Below are 24,140 nucleotides of genomic sequence, written 5' to 3'. Positions count from 1 at the left end.
TTATGAAACGTGGAGGTGGGAGGGTAAGATTAATACACGTAACATCACAGAGGACATCAGTAATAATAGCACATTTTTATTGTGTTTTTTATGAGCCAGGTCCCATCCTAAGTGTTACAGACTACAGCTCCTTTAATTCTCACAAATTCTCACAACCACCTCGTATGGGCTTTATCTCCAGAAATAGGACAGGTTATCCGCAGGTCTCAGGTAGGAAAAAAAAAGGAGACTGAAAGAGGTTACATAGCTCGCCCAAGGTCGCACATCTCATCAACTGTCTCTGGGATTCAAACTCAGAGCCTATGCCAAGCTGCACAAACAGAGGCAAAAAACAACACAAAACAACAAACAAAAAAACAGTGGCAAAAAACAGTCATGTAGCTGGGCTCAAATCTCTGGGCTACTAACCTGGGTCTGCCTTAAGCAAATCCCTTCTCCTTTCTGGGCCTTTGTGTTCCCACATGTAAAATAACAATATTGAACTACATCGGGGGTCAATAAACATTTTCTATAAAGGGTCAGAGAGTAAATATTTTAGGTTTTGTAGGACAGACCGTCCTATTGCAGCTACCCAGCTCTGTCACTGTGGCATGAAAGTACCCACAATAAAAACATAAGTGAATGAGCGTGGCTGTGTTCCAATAAAACTTTATTTACAAAACCAGACACAAACTGGGTTTATCCCACCAGCTAGAGTCTGCTGACCCCTGAACTAGATGATCTCTAGGGTCCTTCTGACTCTGACATCTCAGAAGGGGGTGATCCTGACCATAGCAGAAGAGCCCAGAGGAGCCAGTGACTTGAAAGTCAGCTGTAAGGAGTCTATTGCCATAATTTTTTTTTTTTTTTTTTTTTTTTTTTTTTGGTGATCTTGTGTGTTAACCTTTGACGGTTTTAGCAAATGTGGTTGGAAAGTAAATCCTGGCAGTGGCAATACATGGGCATCTTGGGAGAGCTTTAGCCCCAGTAAAACCTCCAATAGCCCCCTGCCCTCGGTCTTTGTTATGGACAATGGCGTCGGTCTCATGGAGAGCACAGTGACAACACAGCTGCCACCCACCTTCAAACCAGATCACAACCTATAGGTTCATTCTAGAGAAATCTTGGGACCACCATGGATTCCTGGGCAAAATGATGGGCAAAGCCCACAGCCATAAAGAGAGAGCCAGAATCATTTGAGAAAATAGCACACACTCCCCCAGACCCTCACATCTGCAACACTGTGGGCTGGTGTTGGCAACCTGTTTACTTTGTCCCACCAGAGTTGCTGCTGGGGCATAAAGAAGAAGGGACTAGTTCTTCTGTTCTAGAGTTAGCAAGTTTTCACACTCCACGTTCTGGCACCCTGGGCCCTGGCCCCCCAGCCTCCAATTCAGGGTTCCCGGGCTCTCCGTGAGCACATGATATGAATTCAGCCCCTGGATGACTTGGCAATTAATCTTCACCAGCTGGCTGCAAAAAGGACTGCTAAGGACCTCTCTCTACCTTCCCAGGAAATGCTATGCTACCAGAAGTTCTGGGCCAGGGAACCCACACCAAAGATTGACAAATTATAATTACCAGAGAGGACAGCTTGCAGAGGGAGCTGCAATCTCTCAGTCCTGAGATCCTCTGATCTGCTGCCTTCGGAGGCAGAGGAAATGCCTCTGCTGTAGCCGGCATCCCCTGCCCAGGAGAAAGGGGGCTTCTCATCTCTTCCATCTGGGCTCCACCAAGGGCAAAAAGTCTCCTTCACGTCCCGGAGACCTCCGTCTACCTCATGAAGCAGATGCCTCACTCCTCCGATTCTTTTTCATGTTTAGCCTCATTCTCTGGGTGCATTTTGCTCTGTCACCTGCTAGCCTCGCAGCCTTGGGCAACCATTCTGAGACTCAGTTTCCTCATCTATAAAATGTCAGTCATAATAGCATCCACCTCACAATAGTATTATGAGGATTAAATCAGATAATGCGTATAAGTCATTTGGGACGCAACGCCTAGCACCTAGTACGCCCTTAATAACTCTTGGCTGATACTATTACTATTACCCTGTCCTAGGCACTTTACACATTATCACATTGGATCCTTACCTCAACCCAATCTGAGTTAGAGACTATCATAATCTTCATTTCACAGACAAAGAAACTGGGGCTGAGAGTGATTAACTGACTTGCCCAGCTAATAAATTAGTGGAACTGGGACTAAACCCAGGTCTGTTTGATGCTGGAGTTCATTTTATCATCTTGCCCAAGGTCACATTAACAACTATTAAATGAGGGAAGCAGGGGCACCTGGGTGGCTCTGTCGGTTAAGCATCTGCCTTTGGCTCAGGTCATGATCCTGGGGTCCTGGGATCAAGCCCCATGTCTTTGGGCTCCCTGCTCAGCGGGGACACTGTTTCTCCTTCTCTCTCTGTTGCTCCCCTTGCTTGTGCTCTCTTGCACTCTCTCTCTCTGTCAAATAAATAAAATCTTTTAAAAAAAAAAAATATGAAGGAAGCAGGATTAGAACCCAAGTCAGCTCTCAAATCCTTGGCAGACCAAGTGCTGGCCAGGAAGGCAAGGGAGCCTGACCCAAGGAGTCCCTCTGCAGAGCCCTCTCTCCTGGACAGCTCTGCCTTGCCGTCCCCTCCCTGACCTCTGCTTTGCTCAGGACCCTGATCACATTCTGTTTTCTGCTGTAGTTTCCTTCAGGGCTAACACTGAACCTTCTGCCACCTTTTTTTTTTTTTTTTTTTTTTTAATCTCAGTCTGGTGCAGAGAGAAGGATGCAAACTTTGGAGCCAGACAACAATGCTTCGAATACCAATGTTGCTTACTCAGCTACTCAGTGAACTCTCTGGACTTCAGTTTCCTCGTTTGTAACATGGGGACAATTCTTACCTCGCGGTGTTGTAAACATTTGAGTAAATGCTGTGGGGTACATAGCACAGTGCCTGGCACATAGTAGGTAATCTCTGAAGGGTGTTTTATCATCATCATCCTCTCCCACAGCACCTGACTCAGTGCTAGGTCATCACTTGCTTGATTTAATTCATCTCCGATTTACCCACAGCACCTAGCATGATGCCTTACATCTAGATCTTACATCTTACATCTGGATGTCTGGTTGAGAGAGCTAAAGAGGGAATACCATGCAAAACTGCATGGTCCCAGGTGAGAGACCTCCTCCCATCGAGCCTCTAAGCTGATCTCAGAACCTCCCATTGCCTTGGTCTCCCCACAGGTCAAATTCAGTGACAGCTTCTCCTAGAGGGCTCAAAGAAATGGGAGCTTGCAACATCAGAGATTTCTAATGTAATCAGATGGATAATGAAAAGGTTCTTCTTCCCCAAGCCTCGAGTGAGTCAGAGCTCTATGCTTGGCTTTGCCCCAGGGAGTACCGAGAAAATGAAATATCTTCTGTATCCTCATGACACCTAAACAAATGGTCAATTCCATGGGTCAAATATCAGCCAGAGGGGTTAAGAGGCATCTCCAGTGAAGGGAGGAGAGAAGCAGCAAGGAAAGGACCATTAGCAAAGGTTGCTTAGGGGGTCCTGGTACATGGCTGCTATTAAGGCTAATACCTATTTCCCTTACAGTGGGATGTTTGTTCTGCCTTTGTGAAAGACACCAGTAAATGACAATATGTCTGAAATCTACATGGATTTTGGACCTTTTGATCTGGCTCAATAATCTCTTCCACGTTCAGATACCTGAACCAAGTCATGAGTGGCTATCATGTGTGGCTTCCCTCTGGGTAAAGGAAGGAGCACTGCTCTGTGGTCTGGGGAAAAAGAGTTTGATAACCAATTCTACACATGACTATCTATAGGAGTTTACCACTTCCCTCTGCCTCCTAGACCACCTCCAAAATGCAAAAATGGGCAAGTGAAAGTTCTGATAGCTCTTGAAGAGCTAAATCACTATAAACCTGTGACTCTGTTATTTTAGATTCTTCAGATACAACTTGAGCAAATTTAATTGAAATGGGGGGGAAAAATCCATTTTCAGGGCTGCCTCGACCACACATTTCTTAATATCAAGGAACCCTTGAAATTGTGTATTTTGTGCATTTGGGGACCTCTGCAATTTGGTGGGAGAAGTTTAAAGTCTTGGATTAAAACATAGAGAGGTGTGTGATAACCATGTATTTATATTTTGTATTATATATTAAATGTATTCATATTTTGTATTATAAGTTTTTCTAATAAAAAAGAGGTTAAGAAACTACCTCTAGGTTTAGGAGTTCAAATGTAAATCACCCTGAGTGACTTCCTGTTTCCCCACCTCTGAATATCAAGTTAAAGTGATTATCAAGGGCAGACAGTGGGAAGCCCTAGATGTGGGCTTCTGGACGAGAGGAAAAGAAGGCATCAAGCTTTACCTTTCAATCTACAGCTGTCACCACATTGCTCTATCACAAGTCCACTAGCCACATGACCTCAGCAATGTACTAACCCTCTTGGAACCACAGGGTTTCTATTCTGTCAATAGACTATGGTTACGACCCTCTCAAAGCATTGTTGTGAAAAATAAAAGACAATGAGCAAATGCTTGGTTCTCAGTAGAAGCTCAATCAATGTGAGTTCTCTCTTAACAATAGCCACTCAGGTCCCAAAATTTTACTACCTGGAAGACAGCTCCCTCTATAATAATCAATCCACTCCCTTCCTCAAATATAAATTGCTAGAGTCACTTTGGAACACAGTATGGAGGTTCCCCCAAAATTAAAAATAGAACTACTATATGATCCAATAATTCCACTTCTGGTTATATAGCCAGAGCCAATGAAAATATAATCTCAAAAAGATATCTGTACTTCTGTGTTCATTACAACATTATTCACAAGAGCCAAGATATGGATAGAACCTAAGTGTCCATCAAATGGTGGATAGATAAAAAAAGTTACAGTATACATACACAAATGGAATATTATTCAGCCAAGAGAAAGAAGGAAATCCTGCCACAGCTACAACATAGATGAAACTTGAGGGCATTATGCTAAGTGAAGTAAGATAGAGAGAAAGAAATACTATATGATATCACTTATATGTGTAATCAAAAAACGAAACTCACAGAAACAGGGTTGAAGGGTGGTTGCCAGGGGTTGGGGACAGTAGAATGGGAAGATGTTCATCAAATGGTACAAACTTTCAGTTGTAAGATGAGTAAGTTCTGGGTATCTAATGTACAGCATGGTGACTATAATTAATAATATTGTATTATATACTTGAAAGTTGCTAAGAGAGTAGATCTTAAATGTTCTCAGCACAGGAAAGAAATTATATTTATGTGACATGATGAAGGTGTTTGCTAACACTAAAATGGTAATCATTTTGCGATACACATCAAATCAGCACATGGTATACCTTAAACTCACACAAGGTTATATGTCAGTTATATCTCAATGAATCTGGTGGAAAAAAATCCACCCCTGCAGTGCTTCCAGGCGAAAAGTGTGACACAGCTGCTGGGTGCTCAACTCTAGATAGACCTTTATTTGGATCAAGTCTTAGCTTCTCTCCATTATGGCTGTGTGAACTTGGGCAAAGAGTTAACCTTCTCTGTACCTTGTCCCATCCACAAAATGGAAATGATGATGAGAATAGCCCTTCCTTCTTAGGATTATGAGAAAATGCGAAATGTACTTAGCATGCTGTTTGTGACATGACAAGTGTTGAATAAAAGTCAACCAGCATAAGGCTCTCCCTTAGCCAGTATCTTCTCCCCTAAGTACCATATGCTCACCTTTGGGAGTGCATCCCTATAACTGAATGTCCAACGGGAACATCAGACAGAAACGGGAAAAAAAAATTTAATAATCCAGATGTCACAAGTCCCTTCCCCAGATGCCGGCCTCTGCCTCTGCCACCACCACCACCCTCACCTCCAGATAGCCCAGTAGCTCGTCCCTCATTTCTTCAGGTCTTGACTCAAACATCACTCCAGTGACATCGTGAGAACCCCTTTAAAATTTCCAATACCCCTCCCCACAACACACACCATCCCATCCCTTCCTTGCTTTATTTTCTATTACACTTGTCCGCATCCGACACACCTCATAATTTGTTTATTTATTTGTTTCTTGTCTGTCTCCTCCCAGTAGAGTGTAAGCTCCTGGAGGGCAGGGGTCTTTGTCTCCTTGGTTCAATTGCTATGCCTCCAGCGCAGGCAGTGGGGACTCGTTAACAATTTGTTGAAGGAGTGAGGGAGTGAGGGAGTGAATAAACGAATGAATGAAGAGAAGCCCCTGGACTTTATCATAAGACCAGAGAGGTTTCACAGGGAGCTGGGGGGCGGGGAGGGGGGGAGTGTCTCAGATCTTACTCAAACCCCTCTCACCTGCCTAACCTTGCAATCCTTCTTCTAGGTGCCACACAAGTTGCACATCCCCCTAAATCTGGGCGCTGACTCCAGACGCCCCCCATTAGCGGCAAGCACCCCACGCCACTTTTGACACTGAAGGGAGACTAGAAGGGGCAACAATCCCAGCGGGCCACCTCAGGGTGGGGGACGGGGGTCCTCACGCTCATGTCGCTCCTCCCCCTCCCCAGCCCGAGGCCCGCGTTGGGGGGTTGGGGGGGCAACGAGTGAGGTGGGGTGGGGGTGGGGGCCCGCGTCCCGCCCCGGGGCTGCCCAGGTGGCGACGTCGGGGCTGCGGGCGCCTTCGCTGGACCCGCATTGCCCCCTAGTGCCGCGCGGAGTCAGGGCGCCGGGCTCCCCCGCCTGATGTCACCGCCGTGCAGTGAGCCCAGAGGCGGCTCGTCGCGAGCAGACCCTCCTCGGCGCTGACCGGGCTGGCCGCCACTGCCCGCACACCCGCCGCGGGCCGGGCCGAGCCGGGCGCCCCCTGCCCGCCGCCCCTCCCCCGCCGCTCCCCGCCCGCCCGGCCCCGCGTGCCTGACGTGGACCATTAAACTTGGAGCCGCCGCCTCGGCCCCTGTCTCGCCGCCTCCCTCTGACAGCCGGCGAGCGGGCGGCTCGGTGCAGGCAGGCAGGCAGGAGACGCACCGCGGGGCTGGGCTGCCCGGGGGAGATGACTCCTCGCCGGGAGGGCGCCTCTGGGAAGAAGACCGCGGGCGAAGCAAAGTTGCAGGGCAGCTGAGGAGCTTGGCCGCAGCCCTTCCAGCCCGCTCACCCCAGGCTATGGAGGGCCGACTCTAAAATGAATCCCGACCTGGACACCGGCCACAACACATCAGCACCTGCCCACTGGGGAGAGTTGAAAAATGCCAACTTCACTGGCCCCAACCAGACCTCGAGCAACTCCACACTGCCCCAGCTGGACATCACCAGGGCCATCTCCGTGGGCCTGGTGCTGGGCGCCTTCATCCTCTTTGCCATCGTGGGCAACATCGTCGTCATCTTGTCGGTGGCCTGCAACCGTCACCTGCGGACGCCCACCAACTACTTCATCGTCAACCTGGCCGTGGCCGACCTGCTGCTGAGCTTCACCGTTCTGCCTTTCTCCGCGGCCCTGGAGGTGCTCGGCTACTGGGTGCTGGGACGGATCTTCTGTGACATCTGGGCCGCCGTGGATGTCCTGTGCTGCACCGCCTCCATTCTGAGCCTGTGCGCCATCTCCATCGATCGCTACATTGGGGTGCGCTACTCCCTGCAGTACCCCACGCTCGTCACCCGCAGGAAGGCCATCTTGGCGCTCCTCAGCGTCTGGGTCTTGTCCACGGTCATCTCCATCGGGCCTCTCCTTGGGTGGAAGGAGCCGGCGCCCAACGATGACAAGGAATGCGGGGTCACCGAAGAACCCTTCTACGCCCTCTTCTCTTCCCTGGGCTCCTTTTACATCCCTCTGGCGGTCATTCTGGTCATGTACTGTCGCGTCTACATCGTTGCCAAGAGGACCACCAAGAATCTGGAGGCCGGAGTCATGAAAGAGATGTCCAACTCCAAGGAGCTGACTCTGAGAATCCACTCCAAGAACTTTCATGAGGACACCCTCAGCAGTACCAAGGCTAAGGGCCACAACCCCAGGAGTTCCATAGCTGTCAAACTTTTTAAGTTCTCCAGGGAGAAGAAGGCAGCCAAGACCTTGGGCATTGTGGTCGGTATGTTCATCTTGTGCTGGCTACCCTTCTTCATCGCTCTACCACTTGGTAAGTTGGGGACTGGCGGAGGGGAACTGGGTATTTTCAGATCTCAGGTTTACTGGTGAGCTTACCGTAAAGTTTTTTTGTGGGTTTTGTTTTCTATGCGGTCTGTGTGTGTTTGGCGATTGGAGAATACTGTTTGTTCTGCAAAGGCTTTGCAGACTGGGTAGCTGGCTAAGAACCAACTCAGGTGTTAGTGGAACACGCTAAGAAAGGGGCTAGTCACTTGAAATAGAACCACAGGAGGAAAATCTGGTATGTGGAATGACTCATTCAACGGCGTCGGTTTAATAATTAAAAAGGACACTGGACTTGAACATCACACCAGCATTATCTCAGTAGTAATGATGTGCCCGTTAAGGCAGCGTCACTAATGCAGCATACAAAATAGTTTGTAGTTACCGCAGACGCGGCATTTGGGAAGCAGGCAGGCAGCTCGTACGCAGAAAGGCAGTTTTCATTCAGCATTTCCAGGGCTCTTGCAGAGACCCACGCTCCCCATGAGCTTTGCAGAGGCTGCGTCCTCCCCCTCTCCGTTCACCGCTTGCTCTCACCTCAATGCACTCCTTTCGTTATGAGTTAATAAGAACACTTTAACAGCTGCACCGCCCCAATCAGCCCTTGAGTGAGCTAAAGCTTGAGATTTGAAAGAGAAGGAAGACAGAGGGTCACATGTTTTCAATTTTTACCCGAAAATGTTCCTAACTCTGGTGATTCCTGGAATAGCCAGATTTAAATTACAGGGGTCCCTCACCTTAGGCTGCCAGGCACCAAATCCTGCTGGGATGAAATTGAGTTCATCCTCTCCTATACAAATATGTCCATCTTCTTTTGTTTAGTGGTCTAAGTTGTTCAAAAAGCTTCCTGATTTTTCCTACAAAGATACAGTCTGGCTAGGAGGTAAACCTAGAGGAGGGTACCGTGACATACTGTCCACATGGCTTGGGAAACACTTGTCCTTTCTCTAAGGCACTTATCTGCTGTAGTTTCCTCTTCATCCCTGGGGGACACTCCAGAAAATGAATGGAGGGAGGTGATCGTTGCAAAGTCATGTGCCATGATAGCAGAAGAGGTAACGGCTGCTACTTGCCATGGACCATATATGCCTGCGATCACACCCGGGGCTCCGTTAGAATGCAACATAACCAAACCCCTCAAATAACTAAAATTCTGTAGACACACTTCCTTCACCAGAAAAGGGCAAATGGAAGGAAAGCAAATTGACATCTGGGGTTTCCATTTTAAACAGATAAAGAAAAAAGGTATTTAACCTATACTCCATGTTGTCATTTCTGAGGCAGGTTTGCAAATTAATGTCTTTTGGAAATATTTTTAGTGTGTTACATGGGAAGCATTTGAAGCTGTATGTGCCCCCCAAGAGTGGTCACATCTCACTGCAGAGAAGCTTTCTTTTTTTCCCAAGGTCTTGGGGTCCTTTTGTAGGCCTGTTGGGTTAAAGTGGGTAACAGTTCACACTGCTTTGGGCTATATAAAGATCATGGTGGTTATGTGGAAGTGATTTGGTGATGCGTTAGCATGGACCTTGGGCAAATGACCGCTGGTGTGTGAGCCTCAGTTTCTCCATCTGCAAAATAGGGCTAATTACTGTTTGCTCCATGGGGTTTGCACTAATGCATGGAAAGGACTTAATGCAGTGTCTGGTGCATAGCAAAAGCTCAGTGAAAGTTAGCTTCGTACTACAAACTAAATCCCAATCGCCCCTCAGCCATAAGTGTGTTTCTCCTGCTCAACTCACTTGTCAACCCCACAACCATTATTAGAGGCTCAGAACTGAATCTTTCTCCTTTCTTCCTTCTGCCTCTGCCTCCCAGCCTGCAGAGGCTATGACCAGAGCATCTTCAGGAAGGAGAAGACCCCAGCAGGATGCAGGGAATGGATCAAAGGTGCAAGCTTTCACTTTAGAGGGTGATGGAAACAGGTCCGAATAGGTGAAGAAGCTGCCCACATGCTGAAATGGAAAGAGCACTGCCCCAGGGGTCAAGTGCAATAGAGTTCTCACATGAGCTTTGCCATCAGTCAGCTCTGTTACCCTAAGCTTGTTGCTTTACCTCTCTAGACTTCAGATCTCACTTCCAGGGAACAGAAGGGTTGGACGAAATCAAGGGCTCTCAAACGTTAACAAAGATCACAGTCATCTGTGGCACTTGATAAACATTCAGCTTCTTAGACATAATCCACAGACAATCTGATTCAGTAAATCGGATGGGTCTCAGGAACCCTCATGTTTAACCACCTACCAGGTGATTCTGAAGAGGTGGTCCACAGACCAGGCTTTGAGAATCACTGGCCAGAGGATCTCTCAGCTCCCTTCGGGTTCCAGCCTCCTGGACACAAGTTAAATGTTGCAGAGCTTAGCCCTTCTGCCGGCACCCGCTGGTGCAGGAGGATGTGGCTTCTCTGTGGGTCCTGCTCTCCAAACTCACCCTCAGTTTCTTCTCAAGCACCCTATCTCCATTTTTCCTCCTTTTCTGTTCATGACTTTCTGAGACCATAACCCCCTAACATCTCAGGTCCTTGGTTTCCATGGTCTGCTCTCAGAGTTTGTTTCTCCTCTCCTTGCCATGAAACCTTCCTGAACACCACTGCCACTGACTCCCAGAGATCTCCCAAGGTGCTATCCCTAAGCTACTCTGTCTGCATCCTCTCCCTTGGCTGCCCAAGCCTGGGCAGGTAAGAAATATGGACTCCAGGCATTGGGTTTGGGATGGACTTTGAAAGATACTCAAGAGCTTCAAACAGAGAAGGTGCTTAATTAGCATGTTCTTAATAATTTAGGAAGACCATCCCAGTAAAATGGTGTGGGTTTCTACTTCCCCTGAGTTCAAATAACACCCAAACAATGGGAGCATGATGTAAAACAGTAACTCTTTTGGAATCTGAACAAGGTTCCAGATTTGAAATTTTCCATGAAATGCTTTTCACTCAACAAGGAGAGAAAGCAGATCTAGGGGGAGATAGTCATTGGCAAACAGGGAAGTGAAGGTAGGAGGAACATCCAATTAGCAACAGACTTCCAGGTGCTTGGATAGCATGAGATTTCCATAGCTGTGTTTGTCTTCTCTGTGGGAGAGAAGGGTTGGGATCCCTCCTGGGAAGGAGGAAAAATAGCCATGCCCTCTGCAGAGTCCTGGGCAAGGGCCCCATTTGTTTTCCTTCCTCCCTTGTTTTTATTTTTGGGAGCAGGGCTGGGCTGCCTGTAGGGCTGGGCCCCTCATCTCCTGTGGAGCTCTCCCCACCTGTAATACCCTGCCTACCTCCTCCCCACCTGTAATACCCTGCCTACCTCCTCCCCACCCTTCCCCTATGGCCTCAGACCAAGTCAGGCTGGGGACCAGCTCTCACTTACTTGGGAGCAGGGATGGACTCCATCAAACAAGGACCTCTTTATTCAGCCCCTGGAATTGGGCCATGGAGGGACAGGAAATAATTGGAATATAATATAGCAGCATTTCTACTCAAGGGGCCATATGCAAGATGTCCAAGGAATCTTCAGCCACTGGGCATCAGAGTGAAGTCTAGCTCCCACCCACCTGGGGAAGACCTGGTCAGGAGTATTCCTGGTCAGGAGCCACTCAAGGAGTGGCTGGGCTACTCGGGGATGTGCACTGCATTGAAGGGATGGATTGGAGTGGGGGTGCGGGCCGCTGCGGGTGGCAGGAAGTGCTGGGCAGCCAACTGGTAGCTGGATTTAGTGCGTTGTTTAGAAAACACTGGAACCTTGCCTTGCTCCAGATCTTTCTTCCGTCTTTCAAAATGCTGAAAGGCACCAGGAAGCCATTATTGAACTAACTGCTTTCCCCTCCAAATAGATGAAGGTCAATTTCAAAGAAACAGTTGTGTTCTCCTAGTACTGGGACCAAATAGGAATCCCTCTCTGCCTTGATTTGTTTCTCTAGTCCTCTCATTCAGATTGGAACTGATGAATTCCTGCCGAGGGGAGGGCGAGGGTCTCAGAGATGACTCAGGGCAGAGCCACCCCCACAAACACACACACACTAACCCTTCAGCTCTGAGGTTTTGAAACACGGGGATTTGAGGTGTCCGCAAGGAAAGCAATTAGACTGAATGAGGAAGAAATTTTTATACAGAGGAAAAGGAAAGTCCTTCTGAAGGAAAATACATTCGGCCATTTATGAAATCATTAATAAAGACTTCCTAATGCAACTACTATGTGCTACCTGGCCTCTGCCTGCAAGATGTTTACAGCTTCATGAGGTCATATTTTTACGAAGCAGGTACTATGTGCCAGACGTTCTTCTAGGCTCTTCACAGACATGATCTCATTAATCCTCACAGCTACCCTGACAAGGGAGAGTAATTACTCCCACTCTAAAGATGAATATGCAGGAGCTCAGAGAGGTTAGTCTTCTTGCCTCAGGTCACACAGTAAGTAGATGATAGAGCCAAGGGTTGAAACCCGGTCCATCAGGACAGGCACATACCTGTTCCACTGACTGCAGCTAGGACATGTCCGGCCTTCTTCCTTCCCAGTCCCCATCTGCTCTCCTCCAAATGTGCTCCAAAACTCCAGAGCCACCTTGCCAAAGCTGGGTATTGTACTTCTGTTACAAAGCCCTGTCTTTCTTCCAATCCCTGCTCACTCCTGCAAAAAGACTCACCCAGAAAATGTCAGGGAAGGTCATCCCAGTCTTGCTCAGGGCTAGATTTGCTCCCCATTTCCGACACTGTGTAGGATGTGGGTCTCCTGACGCTGGGCCTTTTATCACTCCGGCTCGGGGAAAAAGTGGAACCTTGCCCTCCATCTGAGAATCTAACCCTGCATCTTGAATCATTCATTCAATCATTCATTCATTCATTGAATAAGCATGTATTTATGGGATGCCTGCTGTGTCCAGGTATTGTACTAAAGATAGAGTGGTGAGCAAAACAGCTATGTTCTATGTCCTCATAAGATTTAGTTCTAGTGGGAAACACAGATCATTTGAAAAACGCATGCACACAAACTGCAACAAACAACTTGAAAGTAAAGGGCTGAGATGCTATTAGATGTAAATTACCAGAGTCAGCACATCATAGGAGTCCCTGAGTGACAAGCTGTGGAGGAGCTAACTCAGTGAAGGCGGCAGGTAGAAAGAGAGGGTCCGGACGGAAGGACGGGCCTGCCCGAGAGTCCCGAGGCTGGAACTGGTGAGGAAGTAACAAGGCGGGAGGGTAGGGAAGGACAAGGGCAGGTCAGGGCTGCAGGTGTGGGCAGAGGCCAGGCTGCACAGGGATTTTAGGCCACAACAAGGACTTAAGATTTTATCTTAAGCTACACTGGTCACTACTGCAACATTTGAAGCAGACAGGCAATACCATCCGAGTTATGTCTTGAAACGATGAACCAGGCCTCTCTGGAGCACGAGTCTGGGGCATGGCCGTTTAGAGGCCACGGGCCCACAGGGAGCTGAAGGTAATTCAGACTTGGCTGGGGGCAGTGAAGGCAGAGAGGAATGGAGACATTCAAGGACTCGGGGATGGTTTGGTTATATGATTTAGGAGGGTTAGTGAGAACAAGAAACGTGTCTGGAATAACTCTGAAGTTTCTGGGCGAGGCAGGTATCATTTGTTGGGAGGCCAACAAAACACAGCCAAGAGGATTCCTTCCAGAACCTTCCTCAGATCCTATTCATCAGGATTCATAGGACAGTATGCTAAGAGTGATCTTCCAGACACTCTTGCAAGTAGGTAGAATGTCCCAACCCAAAAGCTGGGCACTGTGACCAATAACTAACCAGCTGTTCATCAGAAACATCTGGCAGAGGGCTCTTCCCAGAAGCATAGATTCCTGGGCTCCACCACAAACCTATTGTATCAGAATTTCTCATGAGGGTGTGGAGAATCCCGATTTTTAGCAAGTTCCCAGGTGATTCCTATGCAAGGGCCTAGCACCAGTCCACTCTATGGCTGGGAAATCCTGGAATGAGCACCTCACGGAGAGCCAAGAAAACTTGCTTATGCTCTCCACAGTGTGGCTGGAAGCACCTCCAATCCTGCCCAGTCCCCTGGGCTAGTCCACATGGTGGAAGGCAGAAGGCTGGGAGGAAGGAAGGTGAATTCTTTCAACTAGAGCTTCCCTGGACAAGAAGAAGAGAATGAGCGCAGCAGGAGCATCTCTTCAGTGACCTGGGTACACTGCTCACTGCTGAACACTATGTCTTGCTCGCCGTCCTCAAAAACCCTTCTGCAGAGCAAGCATCATCATCCCTGCATTTATAGCTGAGGGAACAAGAGATCAGAGAGGTTTGGTAACTGGCCCCAGGTCACACAGCTAGTAAATGGTACAGTCTATCAGGCTCCACAGTGGGCACTCTGTAAGCATTTGTTATATCGTTCTTATTGTTACTACAGAGCTTTCTGAACATTTGTCTGGGGTTTGGTGCCCATGGGCATAACATTTTTACTGGCTCGTGACAAAATGAGGAAAGCCATGAGAAAAAGCCTGTGTTTTTCCAAATGTATTCGATATAAACGACTGTCCTTTTATGCTAAAGACTATGTCCTTTCTATTTTGAGACACTGAAATAGCATTTCTTCGATGGAATGATGGTAATCAGTAGTGATGATAGTCCTGTGTGTACGTGTGTTTAATGTCCTATTTGGAAAAAAAAAAACAAAAAACAAAAAACAAAAAGAAGTTGTAGCCCTATGTCTATCCCCACCAAAGATGTTTTTGCAATTTTATTGTGAGTCTTTTAAACTCCTAGCATCATGGAAGATACCACGGTGGTGAGACACAATAAATATTCGGGGGAGAAAGCAAGAAGCAAAGGAGGGAAGGAGGGCACAAGGGAGGCAGGGGATGGATAACGAGCATCTGCTTTGCAGTGACATTCAAAGGACTGGGGCAGAAGGGCAGGAGGGGGAGGGATGATGTGTGAAGGCTACAACAGGAGAGGGGGCCATTTGTGGAGGCACTGAATCCTGCTGGATTCAGGCCACAGAAATGCCAGCGGGTGTGGGTGTAGCTGTAGCCCCGTCACAGATGGGCTCGTTCCGATCTGTAATGCAGGAAATGCCTTTACCTGAGTGTGTATGTGGCTTATAAAAATAACTGATGTCTGCTGGGCCACACTGGGAAATTGCTTTCTCGGGTCTCTGCAGCATGTTTCCGCAGTCACTGTGCTCCCAGACCATGTCAGATAATAATAATACTAATAGATCCCATTTATGAGGTCTTGCCATGTGCCAGGCTCACTGTGCTACACAGGGCTGGGGGTTGCTTCTGGGCGTTCTCACACTGACTCCTCTCCCGCGGTTATTGTCCCCATTTTACAGATAAGGAAACTGAAGCTCAGAGAGGTTGAGTGATTTACCTCAGACCACCCAGGTGATGAGGGATAGAATCTGGATTCACTCGAGGCAACCAAATAAGGCCAAAGGGTTATCACTGGGTGTACCCTGAGTGTGGAGCTCTGAACTGTGATTTGTGGAACCCTGAAAAGGAGTTGGGGGAAACCACAGTCTACTCAGAGAAGGAGGAAAGGGAGGGGACATGGCAGCCTATCATTCAGCAACGAAGAGGCACTGTGTCCTGGCGAGAACATAAATATAAAAGTAATTGGGTCTTTCCCCTACCACGAGAACTCAAAATTCCTCTTTTATTATGGATACTTCAGACATTTTGCAGAGTCCTAACTTATGATTGGTAATTTCACATACTTTTTTAAGACTTTTATAAAATTTGGGAGCACCTGGGTGGCTCAGTCAGTTGAGCATCTGATTCTTGATTTCGGCTCATGTCATGGTCCTGAAGTCACGCAATCAAGGCCTGCGTCTGATTCCACACTCAACATGGAGTCTGCTTTTCCCTCTCGCTATGCTCCTCCTACTGTTCTATCTCAAATAAATTAATAAATTTTTTTTAAAAAGACTTATCAAATTTAGGAAAACATAGAACTTGGAAGACTTTTTCACAGTTAAGTTGAGTTTCTGGCTGAATATATTTCAGACCATGATTCACCTCTGTCACCCACATACATGTGGTCCCAGCACTACAGGACTTATATCGCGACTTAGCCTCTGGCCCTACCTCTTAATGTCACAAGTCCAGGTGAGTCAGCAGAGTCAGCATCATGAACAAGAGAGTATTTCTAGAAGCCATTTTTCCACCTTGCAGTAACTGGCTAGTGATGACCAAGCTATACTGAAAGAAAAATCTGCAAACTACATATATATACGTGTATATGTGTATATGTGTGTGTGTGTGTGTGTGTGTATACACATATATATGTGTATATATATATATATATATATATATATATATGATAAAACCCAATTGAAATATATCTCAACTCTTAATAGCTCCCAAAAATGCTCATGGCCCCTTCACCAACACCCATGTAATGGAAAATACAATAGAGGGAAGTCAGCCTGGAACAAGACAGAGGCCCTAATCAATTGCACTTAATAGATCTTACTTTTGAAAACTTTACAAAACCATACAGCTATGAAGAAAATTCCCAGTTCCTTGGAGTTCCCATAAAGAGATGGGTGCCTAGGGTAACTGGGTGGCTTAATTGGTTAAGTGACCAACTCTTGATTTTTGCTCAGGTCATGATCTCGTGGTCCTGGGATGGAGCCCCACGTGGGGCTCTGCGTTCAGCAAGGAGTCTGCTTCTCTCTCCCCCCCCCTCTCTCTATCCCCCCATAAAATAAGTAAGTCTTAAAAAGAGAGAGAGAGGAACACTGAGCTAGGCAGGAGCCCTTCACCCACACCCAAGCACAGCAGGGATGACTGGTCAATTTACCTGTCTCCTCTACAGACTATGACTGTCTTATAAGCAGTAACCACATCTTTCCTCCCTGCCTAACACAGGTGTTCACAAAAGCTAAGTGAATGAAAAAATCAACAGCACTATGAGTTTAGTGGTAGGATTAGGAGCGTACTGTAACTTGAATAGAATTAGTCGTCATTTCCCAAATACATCTTGTATCTTCCTTCCCCTGTGCATTTGCTCAGACTGTTTCTCTCTACTAGAAATGCTCTTTCTGTACCCCCTGAATATCCCAACGCTGCCTACCTATAAAACCCCGGTTCTGCAGACACCTGTCTCACGGAAGCTTCCTTGGTTCCCATGCCCTTCCTGGCAGCAATCCCTCCCTCTACCCTGTGTTTATGATGCCCACTACACCTGTCCATAGAGATCAGGGCGATGTGTAAATCATTGGCAGTGCTCTCGGGCTGCAAACCTCTGGAGGATAGGGTCCAAGTTTGACTCATCTCATCCTCCACACCTGAAGACATGTACCCAGTAGACTCTCAGTAAAAATACCAATTGCAGCTATATGATTCATACAGTGCATTCCAGGCCTTATCTACCATTCTCCCATCAGACAGGTATTGGTGTCATGCCCATTTTATAAATAAGGAAATGGGCTTAGAGGCATTAAATGACTTCTCTCATTCCTAGAAATGAGCATAGGCACATTGAAAGGAGACTGTCATGACTGCTTCTTGTAAAACCAAATGGCAGTATGAGCCTTGTCATGGGGCCAGGGAAGAAAGATGGGCTGTGTGAAGACCAGAGTGGACACAGGCAGGAGCTGGAAAATTGGACATCTTCATTCTTTATTAAAAGGTTACCATTCCACCCACTCCGGGGGGAGACCTTGTCCAATCAACCCCATTTCCCCTCACATTACTGGCCCTTGTCAAGTTCCTCTCACCTCTTGGAGGGATATGGCCAGACCTGGTCCCTGTAGAAGGAGGGGAGGAAGAAACAATTCTGGGGACTTTATAGCAGGGCCAGGTTAAGACCTTTATAGAGGTCCAAGGTAATGAGAAGTGAATGATTCTCCCACCTCCACCTATAATTCTGAATTAAAACGCATACATGTACACACACATATGTAGCCCCACTACATTCTGGCTTATTACATGAAGACTACTTTGATATCTTTGATATCAAATTATATCCCAAAAAAGTGGAGATGTCTCAGGTTTGCTAAAGCTCTAAAGATTTACTGGGTCTGCTTGTCGGGTAATACAGCATCGCTTACAATGACGTGTCCAGACAACCCAGCCTCCGTTATGTCTGCTAACAAAACACGATGATGGTGATTATCATAACCTCCTCTTATTCTCAAAATAAATTTATCACTCAAAATTTGAATGATACAAGTACCTTCCTATTTGAAACTCCAGAGTAACAGCGTCTGCAGAGGAGCATGCCACATTGCCTCAGCATCACTGAGGAGCCGGAGGTGGAGGAGAAGAGAGAATCGGGCCCCACAGCCTCAACCATCTGGTGAAAGAGAAAGAATGAGAACTAAGTGAGCAACAATTTCAGGAGGAAAGATGAAACTTCATGTGTCTCTCCTTGGTGGGCAAGAGGAGTTACTGTAAATGTTGATTTGGGATCTTTAGATCTTCATTCAGCTAACTTCCCCTGGTTACACCGGTGTTGGAGGCAGGATCTGGAACCATGGCTGGCTAGACCTTAAACGCTTAGTAAATGAAGGAATGGATCCATCTCACCCAAGAGAAGTGGTGTGACCTGAAGGACGCATGTCTCTAGAATGCAGAGACAAGAGAAGGGGTAGGCTGAGATAATAAGATCTGGGGAGTAGAGGGGAGAGAGAGCTGTGTCTGAAGGACTCCTAAGGCTGGACTCTCTCTCTGTAGGGGGAGGGGCATCTTCACTCCATCCATCATTCCCACTCCTGGCAGGACGGAGTGTGAGTCAAGCCAGGGCAGAGCGCTCACTGGCAGGGCGGTGTTCCTCGGACTCCATCAAGAGTACGTCTGACCACGCCCATCAGCAGCACATCTGAGCCCCCTTTGAACCATCAAGCACCCCTCTGTTGTGAGCACACAAATTGTGCTGTAAGTTTGCATCAAGGAACCATTCAGGCCAAAATGTTCAGAAACAGAATGTTCTAACACAAGGCAACCATTCCTCACGGATCCCCACTTAAGTTTTTCCAAGGGTATCTGCTCCCAGCGTCTTGCTCCCCTGAAGATAGGATGCGTTGGGGCTTGGCTTCGCATGATTTTTTAAATTCTTCTTTAAGATAGAGCTTCTTGCCAGGCTGACGTGCATTGCTCAAAGGCTGAGCTCAGCACCCTGGCTTTGCCCCAGAAGGAGGTTAAAATGGGACCAAGGGCAAGCCGGGCTTACTGTCATTCGCAGGCATGGGCCCCAGGGCTCACACCACCGGCACAGCCGGGCAGGGATCCAGGGAGGCAGCTGGTGGGGGGAAGGAAGTTCCACCAACTAGAACAACAACAACAAAATTATATCTCCAGTTCATATATTCAGGCCATAGATCACCCCTGGCATCAAGAGAACGTGGTAGGGCCCCTCTCCCTGCTTCCAAGTACACCCTCACAGCAGCCATTTGTGACTTCTTGTCCCTAGCCTTTCAGAAGTTACCTTAACACAAGGGTTCTTGGGCTTTCTTGCTCCCTGGGCCCCTTTGGCAACCTGGTGAAGCCCCTTCTCACCATAGACAAGAAAAATAAGAGACAGGATTGCAAAAAAAAAAAAAAAATTATGTTGAAATGGTTATTCCAATGTTGAAAAAAACAAATTTATGATAGAATAAAAAATGTTCTTCTTTATTAACATATTAAATAAACAAGATCTAGCAGCAAGTTAAATAAATAACCACTATCATTTTGAAGTAGTGACAAGTGCAAATATTTCTAGATATCTGCAACAAATGTAATATGATATCATAAATCTGATTTCTACTGGTGACAAATCCTGCTAATTCTACTGTGGTTTGCTGCCCACATTCCTCCTGAAGAAAATGCTAACTTTCAGCCAAAGGTTAGTTTAAAATTTTTTTAAAGAGTGATTTTCCCATCCAAGTTCACAGACCCCACCCCATAGCCCCAGAGTAAGAACCCTGCCACAAGACATTATAAAGATGGACTTCAGGATGTAAAGTTCTCTATACATTTTTCTTTCAAACAATGAAGTCTTAGGGACCACAGGGAACTTGGACGATGCCATTGTGCTTTGTAACTATTTTGCAGAACTACTTGTAGCAACTTTTTATCAGCTAACTTTTTTTTTTCTTAAGATTTTATTTATTTGGGGGGCACCTGGGTGGCTCAGTGGTTAAAGCCTCTGCCTTCGGCTCAGGTCATGACCCCAGGGTCCTGGGATCGAGCCTCACATCGGGCTCTCTGCTCAGCAGGGAGCCTGCCTCTTCCTCCTCTCTCTCTCTGCCTGCCTCTCTGCCTACTTGTGCTCTGTCAAATGAGTAAAAATCTTTAAAAAAAAAAAAAAGATTTTATTTATTTGGGAGAGAGAGAATGAGAGAGAGAGAACATGAAAGAGGGGAGAAGCAGAGGGAGAAGCAGACTCCCTGGTGAACAGGAAGCATGATTCAGGACTGGACTGCAGGACTTCAGGATCATGACCTGAGCCAAAGGCAGACGCTTAACCAACTGAGCCACCCAGGCATCTGCTGTTTACCTTTACAAATGGTATCATTTTGTAAAAACTATCAGATAGTGAAGATTACACTCAACATGGTGTCTTGCACGTAGTTCTATGTCAATGTATAGAGTTACTGCCTTCCTTTCCATGGCTGTATCATAATCAATTTTACGGAGCATCCTATTGTACTTACCAATTTCCTCATTGATTGACACTTAGGTTATGTTTGGCCTTTTACTACTACAAACACTGTTGCAATGAATATTTTTGTATATTTGTCTGTGCCCACATATTCAGGATAAATTCCTAGAAATAGAACCACTGCAGCAAGGAATGTTTGGTATTTTAGGTTTGGTCTGATTATGTTTAATTTTACATAAATAAGAAATTTAAAATATAGTAAAATGTAAAGTGTCATTAAAACAAATAGGTTAGGGGCACCTGGTTAAGCATTTACTTTTCATTTCAGCTGAGGTCATGATCTCAGGGTGGTGAGATCAAGCAAGCTCCTTGTCTGGCTCAGCTGGGAGTCTCCTTCTCTCCTTTTCCATCTCCCTGTGCCTTCCCCCAACTCACACTCATGCTCTCTCACTCTCTCTAAAATAAATAAATAAAGTTTAAAAAAAAACACAAATAGGTTAGGTCTATGTCTATTAATCTATTATTTAGGATTATTTAGGAAGATTATTCATGATATTTAAGTTATAAAAGTAACTTGTTTTGAAAGATCTTTTGAAAAATCTCATTTTTCAAAGCCATTAATTCCATCACCTGCAGGGGTAGAATGAAGGAAAGAAGAGTGCATTATTAACTTTTTTATATACCTTTTTATTATTTCATGTGTTACAACAAACACATATTCTGTTTGTGATTAAGAAAATGTAATAGAATATAAATTGAGTTTCAATAGAGTTGGGATGAGCTATTCATTTTTTTATGATCTTAAGAGAAAAAAAATCAATGGCCAAAAAGAAAAAATTACATCATTTTTAATCTAATTTTACTTTACATACATTTAATATTTTTGATAAACATATATATGAGTGTGTGTATAGGTGTGTGTATATATATACTATTATGTGATCACCACATAATTTTTGAGTGGAAAATAACTTTTAAGTGGAACACTTAAAAATTCTTTGTCTCCTTTCTTTGTTGGATACAGCCCTGCCCGCTGCCCCAGTTCAAAAATATGTTGTCAAGTTGTTTGTTGTTTTTTGGTTTTGTATGTTCTTTTTCAAAATGAGAAGAATTTTGTCACTCTTGGTAATGAAAAATAATTTAGACACAACAGCAAGATATAAAAAAGAAAGCAAAGGTCATCCATAATCCTTCTCTATATAATCAACTTCCCAGAATTTTCTTTTTTTTTTAAGATTTTATTTATTTATCTGACAGACAGAGATCACAAGTAGGCAGAGAAGGAGGCAGAGAGAGAGGAGGAAGCAGGCTCCCCGCCGAGCAGAGCAGAGAGCCCGATGCGGGGCTCGATCCCAGGATCCCCAGATCATGACCTGAGCTGAAGGCAGAGGCTTTAACCCACTGAGCCACCCAGGCACCCCCAGAATTTTCTATATGAGTGTGTGTGTGTGTGTGTGTGTGTGTGTGTGTGTGTACATACAAACTGAATCACCTAGTGCTTTTATCACTAAGCATCAGTGTTGACTTCTTGCCATTTCAATAAATCTGAATCTTTTCATTTTTTTTATTTTTCACATTTTTAATGCTGCATTGCATTCCATAATGGAAGGTACCATAATATGTTTAACCAATCCACTTATGACAACTCGTTTATGTAAGGAGGTGAGACATACACAGGGTATCACATTCACAAAGTGTAGAGTGAGAAATATATATGTCCCTCTCACTTCAGTGGCCCCCAGCCATCCGCTTCCCGTCCCTGGAGGCAGCTGTTGTCAATTTCCTGCATAGCCATTCGGAGATATTCTATGAGATACATTTATATGTTCTTTTTAATGGCAATCACATACTAAAAACACTACTTTGCACTTTGGGTTTTTTCCACCAAATAATGTATCTTGGAGGTCTTCCTATATAAGTACTTCAATGTAAGTACAGCAACTTCATCCTTTTCAATAGCTGCATACTATTCCATTGTGCTTCCCCACCCCCCCTTCCCCCCGACCAGTGGGCCTCTATGGAAGGATATTTAAGTTGTTTCATAATTTTCGTTATCACAAACACCACTATAGTAAATATTCTTGTACACACTTCATTATTTCCTACACCATCTATAAGACAAAATCCTGGAAGTGGACTATTCTGAGTAAATTTTTACATTCTTATAAATATTGCCAAGTCATCCTCCATAGAGATTATACCAATTTGCATTTCCATAACCAGTATTTGAGAGTGCCCACGCATTTGCCAACAGTGTGTCAGCAAGCTTCCTGACCTCTGCTGCCTTGATAGGGGAAATTTAGTGAAAATGAGGCTAAGCATCTTTTTATGTGTTTGGAATAATCCACCCTCTCTTGATGTAACTTTATTTTGAGTTTTCAGCTGTGACAAATATTCTTCTATATCCATTTTTCCTTTAGGATCTTTTTGCACCTGCTCTTTAGGATTTCCTTAGGATAAAGGCCACTTTGAATGGTTAGATCAAAAAGGTAGATTCAGGTTAAAAGGCATCAAACATATATCATCAAATAACCTCTGGAAAGGGTGTCGCAATTTGCTCTCCCACTAAGTTGTCTCAGCATAGCGAAGGAACTGCTTTTCACACTGATAGCTTCTCACTGCCAGTGGAGAAGTTTCAGGCATTCTCACACGACAAGTCAGCCTCCCCTCAGAGACGGTAAGATGGCTTGAAAGCTTCACATCCTTCCAACTAATTTGGTGTCAGCTTCCCGAGTTCAGGGCTAGCAATCTGCCCTCTTGGGATGCAACACCCCATCCATCAGGGGAGCTAGAGCAGGCAGCAGCCTTGGAATGTGTGTTATTTTACCCAGGATGTGAGAAGAAAAAGCAGTCACCCACGGTGTGTAAACGGGTTTGATTTTTCACAAGGCTGCCAGGCTCACCACTGTCCACATCAGTGGCTCGAGGTTCCAGGTCTCCTGATTTAAATCTATAACAATATAAAAGAAAACGCGGTCCCCCACCCTTGAGGAAAATACTTGAGTTTGAGGCCCTTGGAGGATGAGTTAATAAGGAAGGATTTCTCTGGGCATCTGAACTTGCCCCGCCCCCTCCCCCCCACGCCCCGCCCCCGACCATGAAGGGACCAGGGAATGCAGTGGACAGTCTATATTTAGACAAGAGCGTGGCAAATGCACCACATTTTAGTTGCAAAATTCAAATTGACTGTGGAAGATGCCAGCCTCATGAACTGAAAATTGAGTTGAGCACTGCTCAAGAAGTAAGGAGATGGCCTGTGGAGCAGACTCGGCTGGGAGAGGAGGCTTCTTGAGAAGCGGTCAATGGGCCCTGGTCAGCCAGGGGTGAACTTTAATACCGACCTTGAACTGTTGATCTGGAAGGAGAGGCAGGGTTATTTTCAGACTGTACTAAATCTAGAAGTGTTGGAACCAGCATCTGGGACAGGGCAGGGATAGGACGAACTTTGACCCACTGCCACTGGGCCAGAGATCAAGGAGAAGCTAAGCCAGGTGTCTGGGACCAGCCAGGGG

At 46.0% G+C, this 24,140-nt stretch overlaps 1 protein-coding gene across 1 annotated transcript in view; it reads left to right on the top strand.

Moving 5' to 3' along the window:
* The first annotated feature begins 6,963 nt into the window (after positions 1-6,963).
* Positions 6,964-24,140, top strand: part of LOC111141132 (adrenoceptor alpha 1B) — a 49,304-nt gene continuing 32,127 nt past the window's right edge. Inside the window, exon 1 of the mRNA XM_022493478.1 lies at positions 6,964-8,077. Within this exon, the coding sequence (XP_022349186.1) occupies positions 7,129-8,077 (949 nt within the window). The 5' untranslated portion in view covers positions 6,964-7,128. The remainder of the gene's footprint in view (positions 8,078-24,140) is intronic.

The sequence above is a fragment of the Enhydra lutris genome, unplaced genomic scaffold, assembly GCF_002288905.1.
Source record: "Enhydra lutris kenyoni isolate GAN:26980312 unplaced genomic scaffold, ASM228890v2 scaffoldscaffold5, whole genome shotgun sequence".
NCBI lineage: Eukaryota > Metazoa > Chordata > Mammalia > Carnivora > Mustelidae > Enhydra > Enhydra lutris.
The sequence above is the reverse complement of the archived record's forward strand: the minus strand, read 5'-3'. Positions and strand labels throughout refer to the sequence as shown.